The following is a 21,841-nucleotide window of genomic DNA, read 5'->3' as shown; positions in this document are numbered from 1 at the left end:
GTATTTGTGAAAAGTAGTTAATGAGTATAAATGAACTCTCTATGTACTATTTGCAGCGAAGCGTGCATTATCTCCAAATACAGATGTTGCTTCTTTTAAAGTACAAAGTGAAAAAAATCAGTCTTCAACAAGTAGTCAAAAGAATTTGTATTAATGAATTAAAATGTATAAGCCAGAACAGGTATTTCCCTGCCAAAATCATATTCCCTAATGAAATATGACTAAAACTTATAAAAGTGATCACTATTTATTTTTGTCCTAAAGCAAGATTTCAAGCAAGTTTATGAATGAACTAACTATATTCATGAAAAATATCACTTTCACAGTATAGGCTTCAAGCCAATGAACACAGAGGAAATACAAACTGCCATGTACCTTAGGAACATTGAGCCCATTTCTCTCTTCACTGAGAGCATCTGGGACTTCCCCAGGTTCAAGGTTACTTGCATGGCCCTCTTCATCATTTTCTTCTCCCTCTGTCAATACTCTATTACTTTCTGCCAGCGAAGAAGGTATCTTGGGAGATTCAAGCTGGAGAATCTTAAGTAAACGTGACTCCTTGCCTGTTATATGGCCATGAGAAAATGGTATTAGGTCAGAAGCCTTCTTCAGCGTAGATGGCGAAGTTACAGCATTGGCGGTGTCATTCTCTGGTTGTATTTCATCTATTACAGATGAATTTATGCAACTTTTTCCTAAGGAACAAACAACTAATATTAAATGTTGCAATGCATTATTACTGAGTACAATGACTGAATAATTACAAATTACTAATTTTATATTTTATTTTCATTTTATTTTTGTTGTTTTATTTTGTTTTTCCACTAAAAATCAGGGTAATAAAACAGGGTCATTTGTCTCCCTGCGGTCTAATTTCTTGAGTTCTTTGTATATTTTGGATATAAGGCCTCTATCTGTTGTAGGATTGGTAAAGATCTTTTCCCAATCTGTTGGTTGCCGTTTTGTCCTAACCACAGTATCCTTTGCCTTACAGAAGCTTTGCAGTTTTATGAGATCCCATTTGTCGATTCTTGATCTTAGAGCATAAGCCATTGGTGTTTTGTTCAGGAAATTTTTTCCCTATTAAAAAATGGGGTTCAGAGCTAAACAAAGAATTCACAGCTGAGGAATGCCGAACGGCTGAGAAACACCTAAAGAAATGTTCAACATCTTTAGTCATAAGGGAAATGCAAATCAAAACAACCCTGAGATTTCACCTCACACCAGTCAGAATGGCTAAGATCAAAAACTCAGGTGACAGCAAATCCTGGCAAGGATGCGGAGAAAGAGGAACACTCCTCCATTGTTGGTGGGATTGCAGACTGGTACAACCATTCTGGAAATCAGTCTGGAGGTTCTTCAGAAAATTGGACATTGAACTGCCTGAGGATCCAGTTATACCTCTCTTGGGCATATACCCAAAAGATGCCCCAACATATAAAAAAAGACACGTGCTCCACTATGTTCATCACAGCCTTATTTATAATAGCCAGAAGCTGGAAAGAACCCAGATGCCCTTCAACAGAGGAATGGATACAGAAAATGTGGTACATCTACACAATGGAATATTACTCAGCTATCAAAAACAATGACTTTATGAAATTTGTAGGCAAATGGTTGGAACTGGAAAATATCATCCTGAGTGAGGTAACCCAATCACAGAAAACACACATGGTATGCACTCATTGATAAGTGGCTATTAGTCCAATTGCTTGAATTACCCTAGATGCCTAGAACAAATGGAACTCAAGACGGATGATCAAAATGTGAATGCTTCACTCCTTCTTTAAAAGGGGAATAAGAATACCCTTGGCAGGGAATAGAGAGGCAAAGATTAAAACAGACATAGAAGGAACACCCATTCAGAGCACCCGACATGTGGCCCATACATATACAGCCACCCAATTAGACAAGATGGACGAAGCAAAGAAGTGCAGGCAGACAGGAGCCGGATGTAGATCTCTCCCGAGAGACACAGCCAGAATACAGCAAACACAGAGGTGTATGCCCGCAGCAAACCACTGAATTGAGAATACGACCCCCGTTGAAGGAATCAGAGAAAGAACTGGAAGAGCTTGAAGGGGCTCGAGACCCCATATGTACAACAATGCCAAGCAACCAGAGCTTCCAGGGACTAAGCCACTACCTAAAGACTATACATGGACTGACCCTGGACTCTGACCTCATAGGTAGCAATGAATATCCTAGTAAGAGCACCAGTGGAAGGGGAAGCCCTGGGTCCTGCTAAGACTGAACCCCCAGTGAACTAGATTGTTGGGGGGAGGGCGGCAATGGGGGGAGGGAGGGGAGGGGAACATCCATAAAGAAGGGGAGGGGGAGGGATTAGGGGGATGTTTGCCCGGAAACCGGGAAAGGGAATAACACTCGAAATGTATATAAGAAATACTCAAATTAATTTAAAAAAAAAAAAAAAAAACAGGGTCAGGTTTTCAAGAAACTGCTGCCTAAGGCATGCTGGGAATCAGTCAACCCCCAGCACCACTGGATTGCTGGATACAGCCTTGATATGAAGGTTTTTGTCTACTCTTATTGCAACAGGTTATATTGTGATTGGTTGATATCACTGGGACGCCTGATCTTTTCTGAAGGAAGCTGCAGGAGCAGTGATAGAAGAGTCAGGGGGGACTAGGACTAGTGGAGTGTGAAGAATAAATAAAAAGAAAAAATATTTTCCATACAACAACAACAACAACCACCACCACAAAGCAGTAAACACTCTTCAAAGGAAATCCACCATCCAACCTCTGAGCTAGAAAACAGGCTGAAGTTTTCATGAAATCTGCTGCCAAAGGCATTCTAGGAATCAGTCAACCCCAATCATGTGTCCTGGAGCCAGAGATCCCCAAAACAGCCAATCGGACTTAACTTTTACTCTCAAGCTTCAAAAACAAACGATACAAAACAAACAACAAACCGCACAATTCATCTAAACTAAGCAGGTTTCCCACCCTTCCAGCTCTCCACTGTAAAACTGTTTCTCAGACCCGGCCTAGTATGGTACCTGTGCCTTCACATACTGAGCAGTATATGGAAGCTGACTTCTTAGACCGAGAAATCTGGTCTCACCGTTTTAAGGTCAAACTGGGTCTGTTCTTGCATTTTCCTTCCCTGAGTTATTTTTTATACTCTTCACCACTGATCCATCACAGAGTCCCTGTATTTATTTTTAAATTTACTTAATATATATGAGTGCTTTATCTGTATATACATCTGTTAGATTAGTCTTTTAGAAACATTCATTAATATAAAACAGTCAATGATATTACACACTGAGCAGATTTTATAGAAAGTTTTTGTCCTTTTAAAAACCTTATCCTTTATTTTCTTCTTAAAATGAAATCTGAAGGAAGGAATATGAAAACAATTGACTTTAACTTGTTTTTTTCTTGTAAACTATAAGCTGAATTTCACTAAAACCTTCTGCATTTAGATTTCTTCATTCTTAATAAAACTATAATTATTCTACTGAATGTTTATTTTAGAATACTATTACACATAAGAGCCCTATATCTTATTGTATAGCATTCACTTTTCATCACAGTTGACTCATACTGTTAGTTTACATAGCTATGGAAAGCTAAAAAGTAAGATATTTTGGTATAAAGTCATAGGGCATCAGATTACTGGCTTCCCTAGCACATGTGTAGCATCATCAGCTGTTTTCTTACCTGAGAGCTTGGTGTCATTCGTTAAGCTTTGATCTACTTGTATCCTAGTATCAGAAGCTTCTTTTTCTGAAGATGCTCCTATGTTTGCCAGCTTGAATTTTTCTGGCTTTTCTGTGACCTTGAGGTGCCGAGGGCACACAGCAGGGCTTGAGACCTCTTCCCCAATGAATTCAGCAAATTCCTCATCTTCCTCAGCTTTAGGCCTTTTAGAAAGTGACTTATTGCCCTGCAAACTGTTTAAAAGTAGGATGTTGGTTAGAACAAAAAGCTCAAAATAAGTAATACACAGCAATGCAAATGCTACTGTTATGGGGTTATATCAAGAAAAGCTTAGTTCCTTAACTTTTAAAATAAAGTCTGAAGTTGAAACCATAATGGCTTTAAGTTAATTTTCAATCATCTTAATAACAACTGAATTTTCATATTATAAGTACGTGATATGATAACACTATAAGATCAAATAAGATAGAGATATGCGTTAAACAGAGTAAATCAGAAGAACATATACATACCAGCAGTGGGTGCTGCCCATACCAATAAGAACATTGATAACATAGGTAATACCTGCATTTCACAACATATATACACACATATATCCCAAGGTAGCTGGCATACCTCAGAGATTTCTCAAACATATTGAAAGATGGTATTACTAAAAGGTCATCACCAATCACTTTAAGCCACCAACTATAAAAACCAAATACACTTGTGAACATTAGCACTAATAAGAAATGAGAAAAGCACTTTGATTAAACTGTGGCAATCTGGTTATCACAGACACATGTTGTTCACATTCCTTCTATGCTTCACCTAATAGTTACCTAACAGCAGGCAGGTAGGTCTGGCTTGCTATAAGAGACTGGTTGGCCTCCCTGCACCCCCCACCTCCCCTCTCTCTCACTTTCTGTTCCTTTTCTGACTCTGCCTCCCTTCTCCCTCTCTACCCTTCCCCTCCCCCCTTTCTATCCAAGTTTGCCTGGCAAGCTTCTTTTCTTTCTACCCCCTCTCCCTGCCTCCCCTCTCTTTTTCTGCCTCTATTCCCTTCTCAATCCCTTTCCCATGCCCCCAAATAAAGGTTATTCTATACTACACCTAGCTGGTACCTGGGGGGGTGGGGAGTACCTCAACGTGGGCCCACTGAAATACCCCTCCCACCACACCATACCTTGCTCTATAAAACATATCCTTGGCTTTATAAAACACATCACATATACTCTATCAAGTTAAAATCCTTGGGGACTTCAGCAGTTACATCACCTCATGAAGGTTTCTCAGATGTCAGACTGGTGTGTTTCCTGAATGACTCCAGAGGTGTTGATTTACTAAATAGTCAATCTCTTAATGTATTTAGTTACTTACACATTTTATTGAGACAAAACTTATACACATACAAGTACACAAACCATGAATAACCATTTTCCCCACACTAAGCACTACTGTAGTTTTTAAACATAAGATAATATTTTATATATACTGTTGCTTTGTTTGCATGTATTTCTGTGAACTATATGCATAAAAAGCCAGAAAAGCATGTCACATCCTGTGTAATAGGAGTTATAGATGGTTGTTAGCTGTGCCGCGTATGCAGGGAACTTGAGTCATCTGGTCAGTCAATGGTTTTAAGATGGCTCTCCTGCTCCATTGTGAGACTTTTATATTCATACTGTCTAATGTTAAAAACATTGCCTATGATCAATAGAATTTTTATAAACACTACTTTGAAAATCCTTGCTGTACACTACAGCTGAAACATTATCATTCTTAGATTAGCTACTGATTAATCCTGTTGTATGACAAACATGACAGTTATATATACTATATATAACATATAATACATATAGACGATATATGTATATAGGTAATACATGTATATATATAATATATAGAACACATATAGTATATTTTATAAGCCATTATACATACATACATATATATATATATATATATATATATATGTTAGCTACACACACACACACACAAACACGTAAGATGGAGACATTTTTCCCAACACTAGGAAAGCAAAAACAAGTAGGTCTCTCTGAGTTACAGGTCAGCCTGGACCATATAATGAGTTACAGGATAGCAATGGCATAGTGGAATACCTATCTTTTTAAAAAAGGGGGGGGGCTAAGAAGGGGGGGAGAAACTATGTACTATTCCATGTTTTGAAGTTTCACCTGCTCACAACCAGTCTAAACAACAAAAAATAAATTCAAGTGGTAGGAAGCACAAATTGAGCATTAAATTCTGAAAAAATTTTAAAATTATAGTATTATTACAGAAAAGACAGAAGTGCCATAGGTCTAAATGTAAGAAATCAAAAATTATGCTACAGAAAATAATTTAATTTAATAAAAATGACTCACATATATGGTCACTTAATTGTTAATATAACAATCTGATTTTGAAAGCGGTATATGCTATTTTACATTATACATAATAATACACATGCAAAAGTACACATAAAATGTTAAGAAGGATGGTCCTTGGATAGTGAGCTTAGAGGTGATTTGGATTCCTTGAAAACTTTTTCCTAAATTTATAAAATTTCCACAGTTCTCAAATATCACTTTTATAACTGAAAGAATAAAAAGCAATATGGAAAAGAAACTTAAATAAAAATTCCAGCTTACGAGCTATTATGCAGATGCAGTCTATTCAAAGCATGTTAAAGGCAGAGATGCCCAAAGAAAGAACAAAACTTTTGACAAAGTCAAAAAAGCTTGTGACAAAGATCACAAAAATGGATCAGAGGTGAAGTTTAAAAAGACTACAAGGTACAGAACACTTTCTCCTTGAATCTTAGAAAAGAATAAAACCAATAGAATAAAATGCCTCAGCATAAGTATCTACATGAGAAAAAAATTGAAGGAAATTATTATGAAAATGTTTGAAAATAGTAGCATATATAAAAGTTGGAAATCAAGTTACTAAAGTTGTTTGAAATATAGTGAACATTTCAACAAGAAATACTCCTTTAAAATAAATTAATGAGAAAATTCTAAAATGTTCTATGTTGTTCTACTCACTGTGTCCATCAATTTCAGGAAAACTCTAAACATATCTGACTACCTGTTCCTAAATTCTAATACATCATCAACTCAAAAGCTAAACAAACATACCTAAAAATTTCAGTAATACACTATGTAAAGGTATGAGTAACGGGAACAAAAATAAAGGAACAGTCCTTGAGAACCTTTGGTTCCATGATCCATACACATCCATACAACAGGCAGGATGTGATGGGGTTCTTACCTCTTGGGAGCTTTTCTTAACTTTTTCCTCCTCTGTAGCCATGTTTTTACTTCTGGGGTAGATTCTGGGGTTGGCTTTGTATGGTCAATAGTATATATATCCTTTCCTTGTTTCCAAATCTGGTATCTATCTGGCTGAAATTTCTTCACAAAGATATCCATTGATATCTTCACCATGTCATTCCTACACGTGCACTGGAACGCAATGAACAGTTGGAATAAAACAATGAAATGTTTTGCTAATTTAATTATATAACACAGGTAGAAAATGAATGTTTAAAGTTTATATGAGGATGTTTAGTTCTAGAAAAAAGAAAACTCAAAGCACAGTTAGAAATGAGAAACTAAATATTTTTAAAAATATTCTGTACATTTATGTGAACTGCGTACCAAGAATAAGTTATAGAGACATATGAGAATTTCTTCAAAGGTTGTCCAACAAGCAAAAGGTTGGACAACCTAATATCACAGATACCTAAAAAAAAATCTGTAGTACAGCATGCAGTGTTTATATGAAATGATCACTATCCCAGATATGCGACAAAATTCCAAAGATTCAATACTATATAAAATGGTTGTGCCAATTTAGGCATGTTCCAAACATCACCATAGCTTGGTACACAGGGAAAGAATATTGATAGAAGAGGTCTAACAAATGTTGTTTAACTCACTGGATGGATGAAATAGTTCTCATGGTAGTTTGTTATATGTGAACCTTTGTAACTTTTCTTCCTGGTACTTATACAAAGATCTGTATGAAAGAAGTAAACCACGACCCAACCATGTTATAGCTCACCCCATAGGAGATGTGACTGTTTGAGTGTACATGTATTCCTGAGATGATTTACCAGAGTTGTCTACTCTTACTAGAAGCTCTTTCACATAGAGGTGCCATTTTTGTGTTGGAACAAGAGCAGTGAATTCTTTGCAGATCATTGCAATAAGGCATTTTATTGCAGCTCTGCAAAGTTATACAGAATGTCAACAGATGTGATTAGAATACAGATGTGATTAGAATAATTTAACTGGTTGATATGGCTGTGTACTTGTTTTTAAGCCTGACAACCTGAGTTCTATTTTAGGAACTCAGATGGCACAAGAGAGAATTGACTCTACAAGTTGCACTCTGAACTCCATGTACATATTGTGATGCACATGTGTCAGTCAATATACAGGCTTGTACATGCACACAGTATTAAATCTAAAAATTACATTTAATTATATTTGTTTTTATTAACAAACTCTTGTAGCTGGAGAAATGGCTGAGCATTTAAAAGAATGTGCTCTTGCAAGAGGATCCAGGTTTGATTTCCAGCCTTCAATTGGTGGCTTATAAACATTCATAGGTCCAGTTCCAGGAGATCTAACATCTCTTCTAACCTCTCCAGGTACAGGGCACATAGGAGGTGCACACACATATGTATAGACAAAGCACTCATCCACATAAAATAAATGAACCCTTACAAAGCTTCCAAAAATTGTGAACAAATGAAGTCTATTCTACATTACATCAAACATAACATTGAAATATCAAACATACAAACTGAGGAACTGAACTCAAGCGAGCTGCAGCCACAATGGAAGTAACTGTGATGGAGACAATTCCAAGTTTGTCCTGCTGGGATCAATACCCTGAGTTCAAATATAAACAATACCAAGTGCTAAAGAAAAACACTTCATGGGGTTGGGGATTTAGCTCAGTGGTAGAGCGCTTGCCTAGCAAGCACAAGGCCCTGGGTTTGGTCCCCAGCTCCGAAAAAAAAAAAGAAAAAAGAAAAAAAAAAAAAAAAAAGGAAAAACACTTCATGAAAGACCTCAATCCCAGCAATAAGACTCTGAAAGCCCTGACTGACAAACTCAAACTGACAGAAAAGGACATTAAGATTTGATGCTCAAGCAGTTGCCCAAGGCCTAAAGATCAAAGCTGAAGTCTATGTATAAGTTAAGGAACCAACAGTTGCTGTAGCGCTATGTGTAAAGTTAGCCACAACATTTAGTTTACTGAAGCTCTTGTATAAGAATTGCAAAATGTACAACTATCACTGATTACAAAGAAGAACAAACAGGCAGCACACCAAGGAGTCCTCCCAAAATAACCCTGGGCTCCCCTGAAGCTTTGGAAGCCTTGAGGCTTGCACCCTCTCCTGGGTACCAAAGCAGAGATGGGATGTCATAGGATCTCTGACTGGAGCACAGGCTCTTTTTGTGAACGGTTTTCCACTTCCTTGTTGAGAAAGGAGGATGTTAGATTTTTATGTTAGATTTTTATGTCTATTGATAGTACACTAATAATAAAGCTTGTTATTCATAAAATGAAAGAAAAAAGAACCAAATATACCTGAGAGAAAGGTAAAAGATTAAGTGGATTGAGAATTTCAAATGAACTTATTTTGAATCTAGAAGACTGTTTCCCATGAATACACAGTGATAAGTCATACCTTCTAAGCTTCCTATAAAAACTTCACACAGTTTAATTAGGTTGAACTCAACAGTCTTTGCATCAATCACAGTTTCAATGATTTAGCTACAATAATTTAATAATTCCTTACAAACCTGCCAGAGAACATCTGATTAAAAATTGTTGGCTCAATTATCACATGTATATGAATTAACTCCAAGTTTAATTTCCACTTTCAAATTACCCTTTAATAGAGCTCAAAAATTTTGTTTTGTATTTCGGGAAGTAAGCTATAGACAAGTAACCCACTATGATGAGAAGCTCCCAATCTTGGAAACCCCTGTCACCAAGGCGATATTGCTATGATAGATGTGAGCTACTGTACGTGGCTAGAGTTCTAATATTAATAGAGATACCAACAAGATTTCATGCAACTTTTATGTCAGGTTAAACCAACTTTATAAACTACAAATAGGAACTGTATAGCTATGAATAGTACTATGATGCTTCATAATTTCATACACCTGCAATTCCTCAAGCCTTACACACTAAGTATGATATGATCTGTCCTTAAACCTGCCAGTAAAAATCCACTACATCTGTTACTCCTGGCAACACTCTTCCAGTTTCAAACAGACCTTGGATTTTGGCAAAATAAAAATAAAGAACTTCTCTACTTATACCTTTTCTTAACAATCTACTCTCACAGAAGTTACTTTAACTTTTCTCAAATATGATCTTAAATTTTCAGCACAGTTTTAATAAAGTGTGGTTCTTCATGCCTGACAGTCAGCACTTCTAATATATGACTCCAACATGGAGACTCTCATATTTCCTTATCACAGAGAGTACCATGAGTAACTGTCTTCAATTCATTGGAACTGGAACTCCCGAAAACTGAAACTTACTCATTCCATGAATCTCTCCTGCCAGAATGGCTTCCTGATTAGTCAGATGCTGTGCAAAGAAAATTCTACTCTGAAGCTGACTGATGTTTCCCTTTGACAATTTCACACAAGTGTATGTGTTCTGATGACTTGTACAGTCAGCCTCTTTAATCTCCCTGGACAAATCCATTTTAACAGTAATGGTAAGCTGTATCAACTATTCCTCAGAATAAAATCCAATTTTGTATCAACAACTCTAGTATTTAGTTATACAGATTGAGAGCTCAAAGTTATTTTCCAGTAATTATATTAAGGTAGGAATAAAAATTATCAAGGTCCTTAGAAATATATACATATTTTGATTTATTATTCAATCTCTCAAGGAAAAAAAATAAATAAATAAAAGCGTGAACTCATAAACACTTTTTAATTTCCATGCAGCATAAAGACATTGGAAATAGCAACAATGACATATTCTCTTTTAATAAGCTTAGATCTAAGGAGGATGATTGAGACAATCCTAGGAAAGATAGATGAATAAGACGTAGACACAAATTTCTGATGTTAAAAAAAAAACCTGTGTAAGGAAGCAAAGAGAGCCTTTTGGTGAGTGTTCATTTGTTAGTTCCAATGAGGCAGAGAAACCTTCTGTGTTTATATTTGGCTTCTATACTTTGAATGACGTTTCAAATCTCTATATGATTCATCAGCATGCAAGCCACAGTAGAATATGAATGTATTCAGAGACTGGGCAAATATCATAGTTACATACGCTCTTAAAATAGATTAGACATATAAAATCAAACTAGCTACCTCAACAGAAGCCAAAACACACATGGCCGCCAAGTGTTTGCTGATTTAATGACCACGAACAACACAAAATGTTATTAAATATTTTAAAAACAGGACACACCAAACAAAACAATATCCTCCTAGAATGGCAGGAACACAATTAAAAAAAAAAAAATAGAAACCCTTGTGATACATCCATCAACAGAGAGAGCTGAGCCAATAAAACAGGAGCAGGCTATTAAAGTTGCCCTAAAGAGCTGTTATCCCCAAGGTATAAAATAATGTTCTTATTCCTTCAAATTTATTAATTGTTAAATCAAGCAAACAACCTGATTAGGTTAAATTATCTTCAAAAATGCAATATAACAAGTCCTACTTAACATATTATGTGTTGGAATAGGAGACAGCAAAGAGATCATGCAGCAGATCAGTTCACTGAACAACTAAACCTTGATGCCACACTGCAAGGTAACTGAAAGACAAAACCTCATCTTCAGCAATGATTAGCAATGTAACCATGAACAACTTACAGAGCCACTCTGTGCCTCAGTTCCTCAATCTGAAAAACAGAGACAAATGTGTTGAATGCCATCTAGGAGCTGATCTAAGGAGTAAATGTTTTGTTATAGTAAAATGCTACAATAAATGTGATGTAACTGTCCACAGAAAGCAAAAACAGAATGTGCCTTATGGGAACACAGAACACAGAACACAGAAGTGATTTTGCCTTACTGAGCAGCTTTAGGGCACTGATGAGATAATAATAGCCAGACTGCCTTGTCTAGCAACTCATGTTGAGATCAAGGAGAAGAGCAGTCATGAAAAATCAAAAAGAAACAGCAATCCTGGGACTCTGTGACACTGGAATGTAGGACTGCAAAGTCTAAGTCAGCATTAGTGGGAGAGTTCAGTGAAACGTTCCTCCTTGTCCTTCTACCCTGAGTGACTGCAATAGTGGGCTCAGGAGAAGTTGTCATAGAAAATTATGTGGCCCAGGTGGCAAAAGACAAGACTTAGGAAGAGAACAGTATCAATCTCTTAGAATCTAATATATAAAAACATCTTTTCACAACTGCTTAGGGACAATAGCCTGTTTTCATCACAAGACTTTGTTATATGACCAAAGTGTGTATAATTTCCACTTGCATCTCAATACTAAAGAGTAGTTTTCAAAAACACAGTGGGTATCTTCAGTTCATTTACATGTAATTTCAATAACAAGCATGTGGCAATACAGAGAGGATAATGTCTAAACTCAAACAATATTTCAAAACTTCAAGTCAGGAACTTTTTGGCAATTAAGATCTTCCTAATGTGTAGGACATGCTCAGTTCCTTCTCTAGTACAAGATAAAATAGATGCAGTGGTACATATCTATAGCCCAGAATTTAGGAGGTGGACTCGGGACCATCAGAAGGTCAAGGTCATTCTTGACCATAAGACAACCAAATGGAACAACATATTTTTTAGGTATTCATGTGGTGTGTTTGTAAACATACTTTGCTTATAAACTGTGAAGTATCTTTCACAGTGATTATAAATATAACAAATGACTCATACAATAAAACAAACAAAATAATATAATACATTAATATTTATCCATATGTAATCCAATAGAAAAAAATCCAGTTTAAAAAAATAAAAGGCTGACTTAAATAGTCTGACTATATAATGCAATAAAAAGCACATCCCACCATAATATTGTTCTTATTAGCTAATCACCTATAAATTATATTAGATCAATATAAAAAAGGGTTTTCTGCTTTAAATTTGGCTTTTAAACTATAATATCTAAACTAGGGAAGGAAAGAACTAAATATCAATTTTTAAATGCCATGTGCACAACAAAGTTGCCAATAACTGCATCTAAGAACCAAATGCTTTATTAAGTTGTCCTTTAAGACTACTTCACATATTAATCATAGTAAAATAGAGAAGATATTCTCTATTTCAGTCTTCTAAAAATCCTTTAAATAAAACTGTCACCACAAAAACAAAATACATCTACAGGTTCTATTACACACAGCAACAACAACAACAAAAACCTAAAATAGTTATGGAAGCACAAAAAGCTAAATCAAACAATCCTGAGCAGAAAATAGAATGCTAAGTTATTACATTACCTGATCAAAGGACAATCCCACAGTAACAAAAAGCATTTCAAAAACTGAATACAAAGAGGCATAGGGATACACACCTGTGATCCCAGAATGTGGGAGACAGAGGCAAAAGGATCAACAACACTTAGAGGAAAGTCAGTGCTATAGAGTTGAGACTCTGTGGGGGGGGCGGGGAGATGGGGGAAAGAAGAGAACAGAAAAAAGATACATTTCAAACAGCCTTTAGTATTAGTTATCTCTCTCCAATTCCTTCCTTTACTCTTTTGCTCCTAGCTTCCACCCCAATTTAATCCTTCCTGTTTCACCCCTGCCCCCAACACTATCCCCTTATAATATTATATTCTAATTCCCCTTCCTCAGTAGATTCCCTTACTCCACCATGACCTCTTACTAATTATCTAACTAACCTATATGCATATTCTAAATAAAACAAATGCATCTGAAGCTTAAATGCTAAAATCCAGATATAAGAAAAAATAACCAGTGTTTATCTTTCTGAGTCTGGTTTACAAATCTAAGGATGATTAGCTTCCTACAATAGATACATATACAAATGGAGTCATCATTTAATGGGAGAACAATGCCCAAACTAGGTATTATGCTCTATCAAATAAAGTCTCCACTACCAGGAATGGTACATTTATTACTGATATTAGCAACCCTTCACCTGAATCTGGGTTGATAATATCATCCTTTATTATCCTCAGTCTTCTTCTATACAATCAAATATGAGTTTAAACATAGAAAAACATTAATTTGAAAAATTAAACAGTGTGAGAATTTCATAAATGATAAATTAATAAAAGATCTGAGTACATAATTTAATAAAACCAGCAGAAAGCAAATTAAAGTTGTTCTTGCTTAAGAGAAACAAAAATAAACAAATCGTTTTGAATAAGCTCTAAGTTAGTATATTTTAATTCTATATATCACACTGAATTTTTCAACAAGAGTCTGTAGAAAGCAAAAACTTAGTCTATTTAGCAACAGTCTTAACATTTTAGTGCACCCCAACCACTCACATTTTATATCCCTTGAGATGCAATCTCTGGGGGTCAGACAATGCCTTTTGACAATAATCAGAGTCTCTATAGGGGTCAAACAATGGCCCACAATTCTAAACAAACTCACTCTGGGTATCAGACAATGTCTTTTGATACTAACCAGACTCTCTGTGAAGGTCAAGCAATGGCCCATGATTATAACCAGATTCTTTATGGGAGTCAAACAATTCCCCATGATTCTAACCAAACTCTCTATGGGGGTCACCAGATGCCTTCTGATACTAACCAGAATCTCTATGGGGGTCAGACAGTCCCTTTTGATACTAACCAGACACTCTTTGGGGGTCAGCCATTGCCGTTTGATACTAACCAGACTCTCTATAGGGGTCAACCCATGCTCTGTGATCCTAACCATACTGTCTCTGGGGGTCAGACAATGCCTTCTGACAATAACCAGACTCTCTATAGGGGTCAAACAATGGCCCACAAATCTAAACAAACTCACTCTGGGGATCAGACAATGTCTTTTGATTCTAACCAGGTTCTCCATAGAAATCAGAAAAACACTGCCAGCGATGAGACCACCTTCTATAGAAAACAGGCAGTTCCCTCTGATGGTAACCCAATTCTCTATGGAGAACAAACAACAAGCCACTTCGGCGATCAAACTCTCTTTAAGGGTCAGCCAATGAATCCCAGCAGTCATTACGACGGGGCTCAGATAACTGGTTTCCAGACTCTCTGTGGAAGTCAGAAAACGACCCCCAGTGATGATCATCAGAACTTCTACAGATATTATATGACAGCCACGGAGGGTAACCCAACCTTCGATGGGGATCAGACAACCACCACCAATGGTGACCAGACCTGTAATACAGGATGGATGATGTCCCTTGTTAGTAGTCAGATGCCCCATGGAGACCCAGTGTTAGATTTTTCAATCTCCCACATGGTCCAGGGTCAAACATCCGCATGCTCTTCAGACTTCCCTGTGGTGCCAGGAAATCTCCCACACAGGAAGAATGGCCTCAGGACCCCAACCCAAAACACAGGGAAGGCCTACATCTGCCATTACTGTGGACATTCTTTTTCAAAGTCTTCCCACCTCACAGGCCATATTCGCAAACACACTGGTGAGTGAGGATCTGTCTGGATATGGGGTTTGGGGGATAAGTGGCCACACATCTGCCTGCATACGGTTGGCTATTATTTTAGACTATTGCCTTGTCCTGGACCTCTGTCCCAGAGGATAACGTGGGGAAGGCTGGCAAGTTTGAAATTGGGTATGGAGTTTTCTTGATCCTCCTGGCGGTAGGGTAGTGTGTGCTGTGCTACAGTCTTCTGTGATGTCTTTGCACTGCATGGTGGGATAAGTGGGGTATTAGTTTGTTGCCTTGTGGAGGTTCCTGGTCTCCCATTCACATAGGTGAGTTCTCACCATGTTGTCCACACTGTTCTTGAACACTCAGGTACAAGAAATGCTGCCACCTGAGCCATCAAGGTGCTAGGACTATTGACTTATGTCCATTTCAGACTCTAGACTCTCCCTCTGTGGGATTTTCTCCTTGTACCCTCTTCCTTCTCACTCACTCCTCCATTGCCTTCCTTATTTATCCCTTCCTTATCCTCTTATTGTGGCTCCTTCTTTCTCCCTGTCTCTCCATGTTCTCCTCAGCTGTCCCACTCCTCTTCCTGTCCAGCTACTCCTTTGCATACCTCAGTGTCCTCTCCATCCACCTTGTTGAACCTTGTGCTCCATCACTGTCAGGATGCCATCCCATCTTCCCCTGAGTGTAACAAGCATCTCTTTCTCTCTTATCCAGGGGAGAAGCCCTACAAATGCTCCAGATGCACATGGACGTTCTCTCGCTCAGATGAGCTCGCACGCCACATGAGAAAGCACAATGGGGATCGGCCCCACCAGTGTCAGATCTGCTACACAACCTATCCACGATCAGATCACCTAAACGTGCATGTAAGGAAACACCACCCCTGGGTTTTAGAGATGGCTCAGTGGTTAATAGAACAGAGTAGTCGTCCAGACTTCCTGAGTTCAATTTCCCAAAACTTGTTTATCTAGGTCACAACGGTCTGTAATGGAATCTGATGCCCTCTTCTGGTGTATCTGAAGACAGCTACAGTGTACTTATATAAATAAAATCAATGAGCCTTTAAAAAAAAAAAAAATTCTCTAATAATTTTTCTAAAGCAGGAAATCACCTAATGAAATTCAGAACAAACATATTAATGGTTTTAGGAAGAGTTAAGACTGGTGCTGCTCTAAACTTTAGACTAGAATGCTTTAATTTCCAATGAGCAGTGTTTAGTGAAAGATTCATAAGCAAAGTAGTGAGGTAAGTAACTGTGAGTACTTGTCTTAAACTGAATACCACATCTCTGAAATCTGCTCGGAAACTCGGCAAGCGTTGCGGAAGAGAGACGCAGAGACAGAGAGTAAATGTGGAAGGCCAGAACACCAACATAAATTCATTCAATGGCAGAATGGCTCGTGAGATGTCAGAGGGGAAAATGAATCAATCAACAACTTGGCTATAATAGGAGAGATTCTGGATTCTTTGGTACAAGTCCTGAGGCACTTGAATGAGGTTGGATTTAGCAGTATTAACTAAATAGGATAGCATTCAAACTATGGACATTCTGATATACAGTGAGAGGTTGAAAGAGAGAAAAAAAAAAAAAAACGGTAGGAGAAAGACTTAAAAAATATTCCATCTCGGGGGGGGGGGGTTATTCCATCTCTCCAAGAAGTGAATGTGAATGAGTCTAAAGTTCTAAATCAGAAAGATAAGTAGGGACTGAAAAGAAAGGCCCACTGCTTCAGAGCACATTCTGTCTTCTCAGAGACCCTAGTTCAATCCCTACCATTCATGTCAGGCAGATCACAACTGCCTTTAATTCCAGTTTCAGGAAATCTCAGGCCTCATGGGATATCCAAATGCTCAAGACAAAAATTCATGCGTGTGTATACACACCCAAAAATCCCAAAATACGTCTTTAAAAATATTTTTTAAAGAGTCAAGTGTTAGTAGAGCACACCTTTAGTCACTGAAGAAGGCAGATGAATCTCTGATTGTGAGGCCAGCCTGGTCTACAGGTCAAGTTGCAGGAAAGCAAAGGCTACAAAGAGAAATCCTGCTTGAAACAGACAAAAGAAAAAAGAAAAAAGTAAACGAGAAAACACCAAAATTTGTTAAAGGAAATAAGTATTAAGGAGACACTGCACTGTGCAGTGGAAAAATAGAAAAGATTCCCTGAGGATAGACCGCACTCAGAGACTTACATGTTATAAAAATACAAATTCACTAGAAAAGAGAGCTGGTATTAAACTAAAAATGAGAACGAGAGAGTTCCTGCTCCAAAGCAATCTTCTTGAATTGTTTTGCAACATGTGGTGTAACTGTGTACCAAGAAAGACTACAGTTCAAGATGCCAAAAGAACCTGGCATCAGAGATATTGTGGTACTAATATTATAGGCTTGCAAAACACCAAGAGTGAGGGGATCAGGAAAGCTTATGACAAGGTCACAAAAGTCAACTGAGGCACAGTAATATGCTGATGGGTCAAATTTCCTTCCAGCTAGTAGAGACTGCCTGAGCATGAGAAAATAAAACTTATGCTTCAATAAAGTCTCCAAGATATTAGCAATGCCAAGACCATGAGATATTTAAAAGCTATAGTCATAGAGCAGAGCCAGGCCGACAGAGAGGATGTGTGTGCTGAGAGCTAAACCCCATGAGACAAGGCTGCTCAAAATTACCACAACCCATATGAAGATTTTATCATATGCCCCATGTAAAGTATAGCTATACACCTTGTTGTTTGCTTTTCCGGGTTTCTATTCTGTTTTGGTCTGATCTTTCCTTGTTACAAGCTTATCTCTGTCTTTCAGAATAAGAATGTTAATTCTATTCTATGTATAATGAAAATATCTAAGTTTGTAATCTTATAGATGCTATTAAAAGACTACCTTGAGAACCAAAAGAGACTTAGAACTTGACTTTTTAACAGCATAAAGACTATGACGATTTTTATATGCATTAAGCACATTTGGCATTATGAGGTGAATGAGAATTGAAGGTAAGCAGTAGAATGTTAAGCCTGAAGATCATTCGTTTGGGGGGGGAGGGTTAATCTAACAAGGAATGGTGTTTTGACAAATCATATTTGTCAATTTTAACACTCTCAGAATCATCATGCCACTGAGTGTATCTGGTTCTTGTTCAAGGACTCTAGATGTAAAGTCCAGGAGTGAAAATTCTAACTTAGCTTTGTACTTGGTTCTGATTCACACATACTCCTTGAGACTGCAGAAGTATACCCATTCACATCAGAACAACAGAGCCTCCTCACTAATTCAGTCAATGTTTTGTGCAATTTTAAAAAACAGTATGTCAAAAATGTTCCAAAACCACTTATTAGTGATTAAACATCTCTATTCTAAAACCATCATTAACTATTTTTTTGGATAAAGTAAACCAGATTCAATTTTTTTCTAACATGTTTGCAAGATTTATGTACAAAGGAAAAATATCCTGAAAGTTGAATGCAGAAGAAACTAGTACTAGCATTTTAAAAGACTAGTTCCCTAAGCTTCTATGTGTTATACAGTTTGCTTTGTTAAACGAAATACCTATGACAAATTGTCAAAGCAAAACAAGTCACCACTAGGTGGAAACCTATATTTGTAGAAAATAAATATATGAACATTTGAATAATAATATCTGCAGTCACGAAACAAATGAAAAAACTATAAAGCAATTTGATTAAGGAAAGAAACACTATAACTGAGGGGAAACTCTACACTCATCGCCCCTGAATTGATGAATTGCTTCCTGAAAAGAAAAAGAAAAAAAGAGGGAAGTTGCTAAGATACAAGAAGTAAGCAAACTTATATGGTTCAGAAAATTATTACAAGGCTCACCCAAAAAAGTTACAACATGGTAACCAGGTAACCAAGGTGAGGAAATGCTCCTACTGCTCCAGTTGATGGCAAGTTATACAAGAAGGCTTAAGGATGAAGCCTTTATGAGCTGTGTCCCAGTACTGGGATGAGTTGGGTGATAGTTGCCTTTGAGTCAGCCATACTCCTGTAGATAGCTGAAAGAAATGATTTTCTTGCTCTGTCCTAGTACCAGGATGGTGGCTCATACCTATAATTCCATCATTCAAGGGGTAAAAGTCTAGGTAAAACTCAAACCTGAGGATCACAAGCTCAGGATTAATCTCAACTACATAGGTAGTTCAAGGACAGCCTGGAATATATAAGCCCATGGCCCTAAATAAATAAATGCTTAATTTAAAAAAAAAAGTAGAGGTCCATTTCAAAAGTGACAGATTTCTAAGTCTTCACTAAATATATTCTCAGGTCAGAAAGACAAACCCCATTCACTAAATGAAAATTCAGTAATTCAGAAAATAAGAACAAGTTCTTGTACAGACTCATTACCCTTCAATTCCTTCATGTAGAGCTCTGTCAGAAATTCTAGGAAATAAATAGTTGGTATGTTAGAATCCTCAACATTAATCTTCTTGAAAATTGGACAGAAAACAATTACTAATCAAGTCTTACCCATGTATGTTCAGCAGAGATCTTCTATAGTTCATTCTGACTATTTTCACTGGCATTATATATAAACGACCAATTTCCATTCTAATTCTCAAAGAACTAAGTTAAACACGTCAAAATAATTTATTAAGATTCACACAGAATTAGTTACACCCTAACAGTAGGTGAATACAATGAACAGACCCAAGTGCAAGAGATGTCAAGTCTCTACAAGCCACTTAAAGGGGAGAAAGTATAGCAGTGAGGATCTAGCGAGAATGTGCTTGCTTTGAAGAACCCATACTCTCTGTTACCTATTGTAAGGTCAGAGATGTTTTCAATTTTTATGTTACATTATTCTGTGAATATTTTGATCTAATATGCATTTACTGTATATTACGTACTAGCTTCTAAAACATAAGATTAAAAATAATACTTTAAAACATATTATTAAGTCAAAAGCAGCAGAGATAAAATTATTCAGAGAGTGATCAAGGGAAGACAGAAACAGACGGCATTAATGAGCATAAAAGAAAACAAAATTAAAAAAATAGATTTCGGGGTGGGGATTTAGCTCAGTGGTAGAGCGCTTGCCTAGCAAGCGAAAGGCCCTGGGTTCAGTCCCCAGCTCTGAAAAAAAAAAATAGATTTCAGGTAACAAAATTACTATGATATATATACCTATATATGTATACACACACACACACACACACACACACACACACACACACACACACACATATAAAGAATTTTAGATCCATATACCTGTTAAATATCAGCAGATAAAAATGCTGCTCACCCAAACTGAAACACCTGAGTGTGATCCCAAGCCCATGGTAAAGAGTGAACCTATTTGCAAAAGTTACCCTGGCATGGTATAAACATATGCCATGAAAATCTTGAATGGGCAAACAGAAATATAAATACATCACATGCTTTCATACACATATATACATATGCACAAAAGCATACTTACATACATCACACACAGATACATAGTACACGTGAACAAACGTACATGTGCACACACATACACAAAATCATGTACACATAAATATACATCTCCACAAACACTATGTTTTAAGAAATTATGATAAAATTCTGCTTTGTAACTATGTTTAGAAAGAATATTTATTCGTTTTTTAAATTTTGAACTGATTGGTGGCTCTTGCTATGATATGTATTAAGTGCTTATCGCCCATTTCTATTCAAAAATCTGTATTAGATTTAGTAAACTACATCAAGACTATGGGAATTAAGTATTACAGTATCTCATTTTTGTTTTCAAAGTGATGATTCCACAGTAGAATGAGTCACTACTACATAGTGTCACTCTTTAGTCCTTTGGAACTAATGGTCCTTCTAGCTCTTTTCTTAATCTTAACACTTTCTTGGAAAATATTATTGGTCTTTCTTTGTTATGCTAAAGAGATAATTCTAATTCATGTAAGAAATATTTGTTATAATTTATGTTTCCTGTACAACTTATTCATTAAATGAAAATTTCATTTATTACTTACCAAATGTTTGCATCATCAAATTGAACTGTTATCTTTTGTGAATTGGCTATAATTTATTTACAGATCTCTCGCAATCTGATCAAGGCTTTGATCCTTAGGAGTGGAGCACTGTATGAAAACAGCATATACAGATACAGACAATAAAGTAAAACAATGTATTTGGGGGTGGGGGGGCGCGGACCTACAAGGTGAAAATGGCAGTGCATGCACTCCTGCCCCAGCTCTCAATTTCCCACAGTTGAGGAAGTTTATTTATTTTGAAGGGCTTCAGAAGGACTAACTAGATATTTATGTCCCATTTTGCCCCGTTTGTTTAAGGTAAAATCTTAGTGTGACTAGATGTTACACCAACTTTAAAGTAAGGGTGTTGTTTTGGGTTCTCAAATAGGAAAGAAAGTAAGGAGCCTGGCTGGGGTCATGAAGTAGGTTTAGTGATAAAGTGGTAAATTTGCCTTGGTTTAAATGCTGACATTGTCAAACCCTGTAGGTTGCGTTTCCCATTTATCTTTGTAAATAACTGCATTGGTTACTTGGATACTAAATATGAACTTCACCAGCTACAACTGCATAACATAAGATATGCAATACTTTAAGAAATACAGATCTAGAG

At 36.8% G+C, this 21,841-nt stretch overlaps 1 protein-coding gene across 7 annotated transcripts in view; it reads right to left on the bottom strand.

Moving 5' to 3' along the window:
• Kdm4c (lysine demethylase 4C) overlaps positions 1-21,841 on the bottom strand; it is a 192,671-nt gene that overhangs the window by 74,458 nt on the left and 96,372 nt on the right. For 4 of the 7 annotated variants that reach the window (XM_087548042.1, XM_087548044.1, XM_087548043.1 and 1 more), the window contains 3 exon segments: positions 6,945-7,138; positions 3,690-3,922; positions 376-695 (listed from right to left, as the gene is read on the bottom strand). In XM_087548042.1, coding sequence (XP_087404168.1) covers positions 376-695; positions 3,690-3,922; positions 6,945-7,138 — 747 coding nt within the window. 7 annotated transcript variants of the gene reach the window in all.

Source organism: Rattus norvegicus, chromosome 5 (assembly GCF_021556685.1).
Source record: "Rattus norvegicus strain SHRSP/BbbUtx chromosome 5, alternate assembly SHRSP_T2T, whole genome shotgun sequence".
In the NCBI taxonomy this organism is placed as follows: Eukaryota; Metazoa; Chordata; class Mammalia; order Rodentia; family Muridae; genus Rattus; species Rattus norvegicus.
The sequence above is the reverse complement of the archived record's forward strand: the minus strand, read 5'-3'. Positions and strand labels throughout refer to the sequence as shown.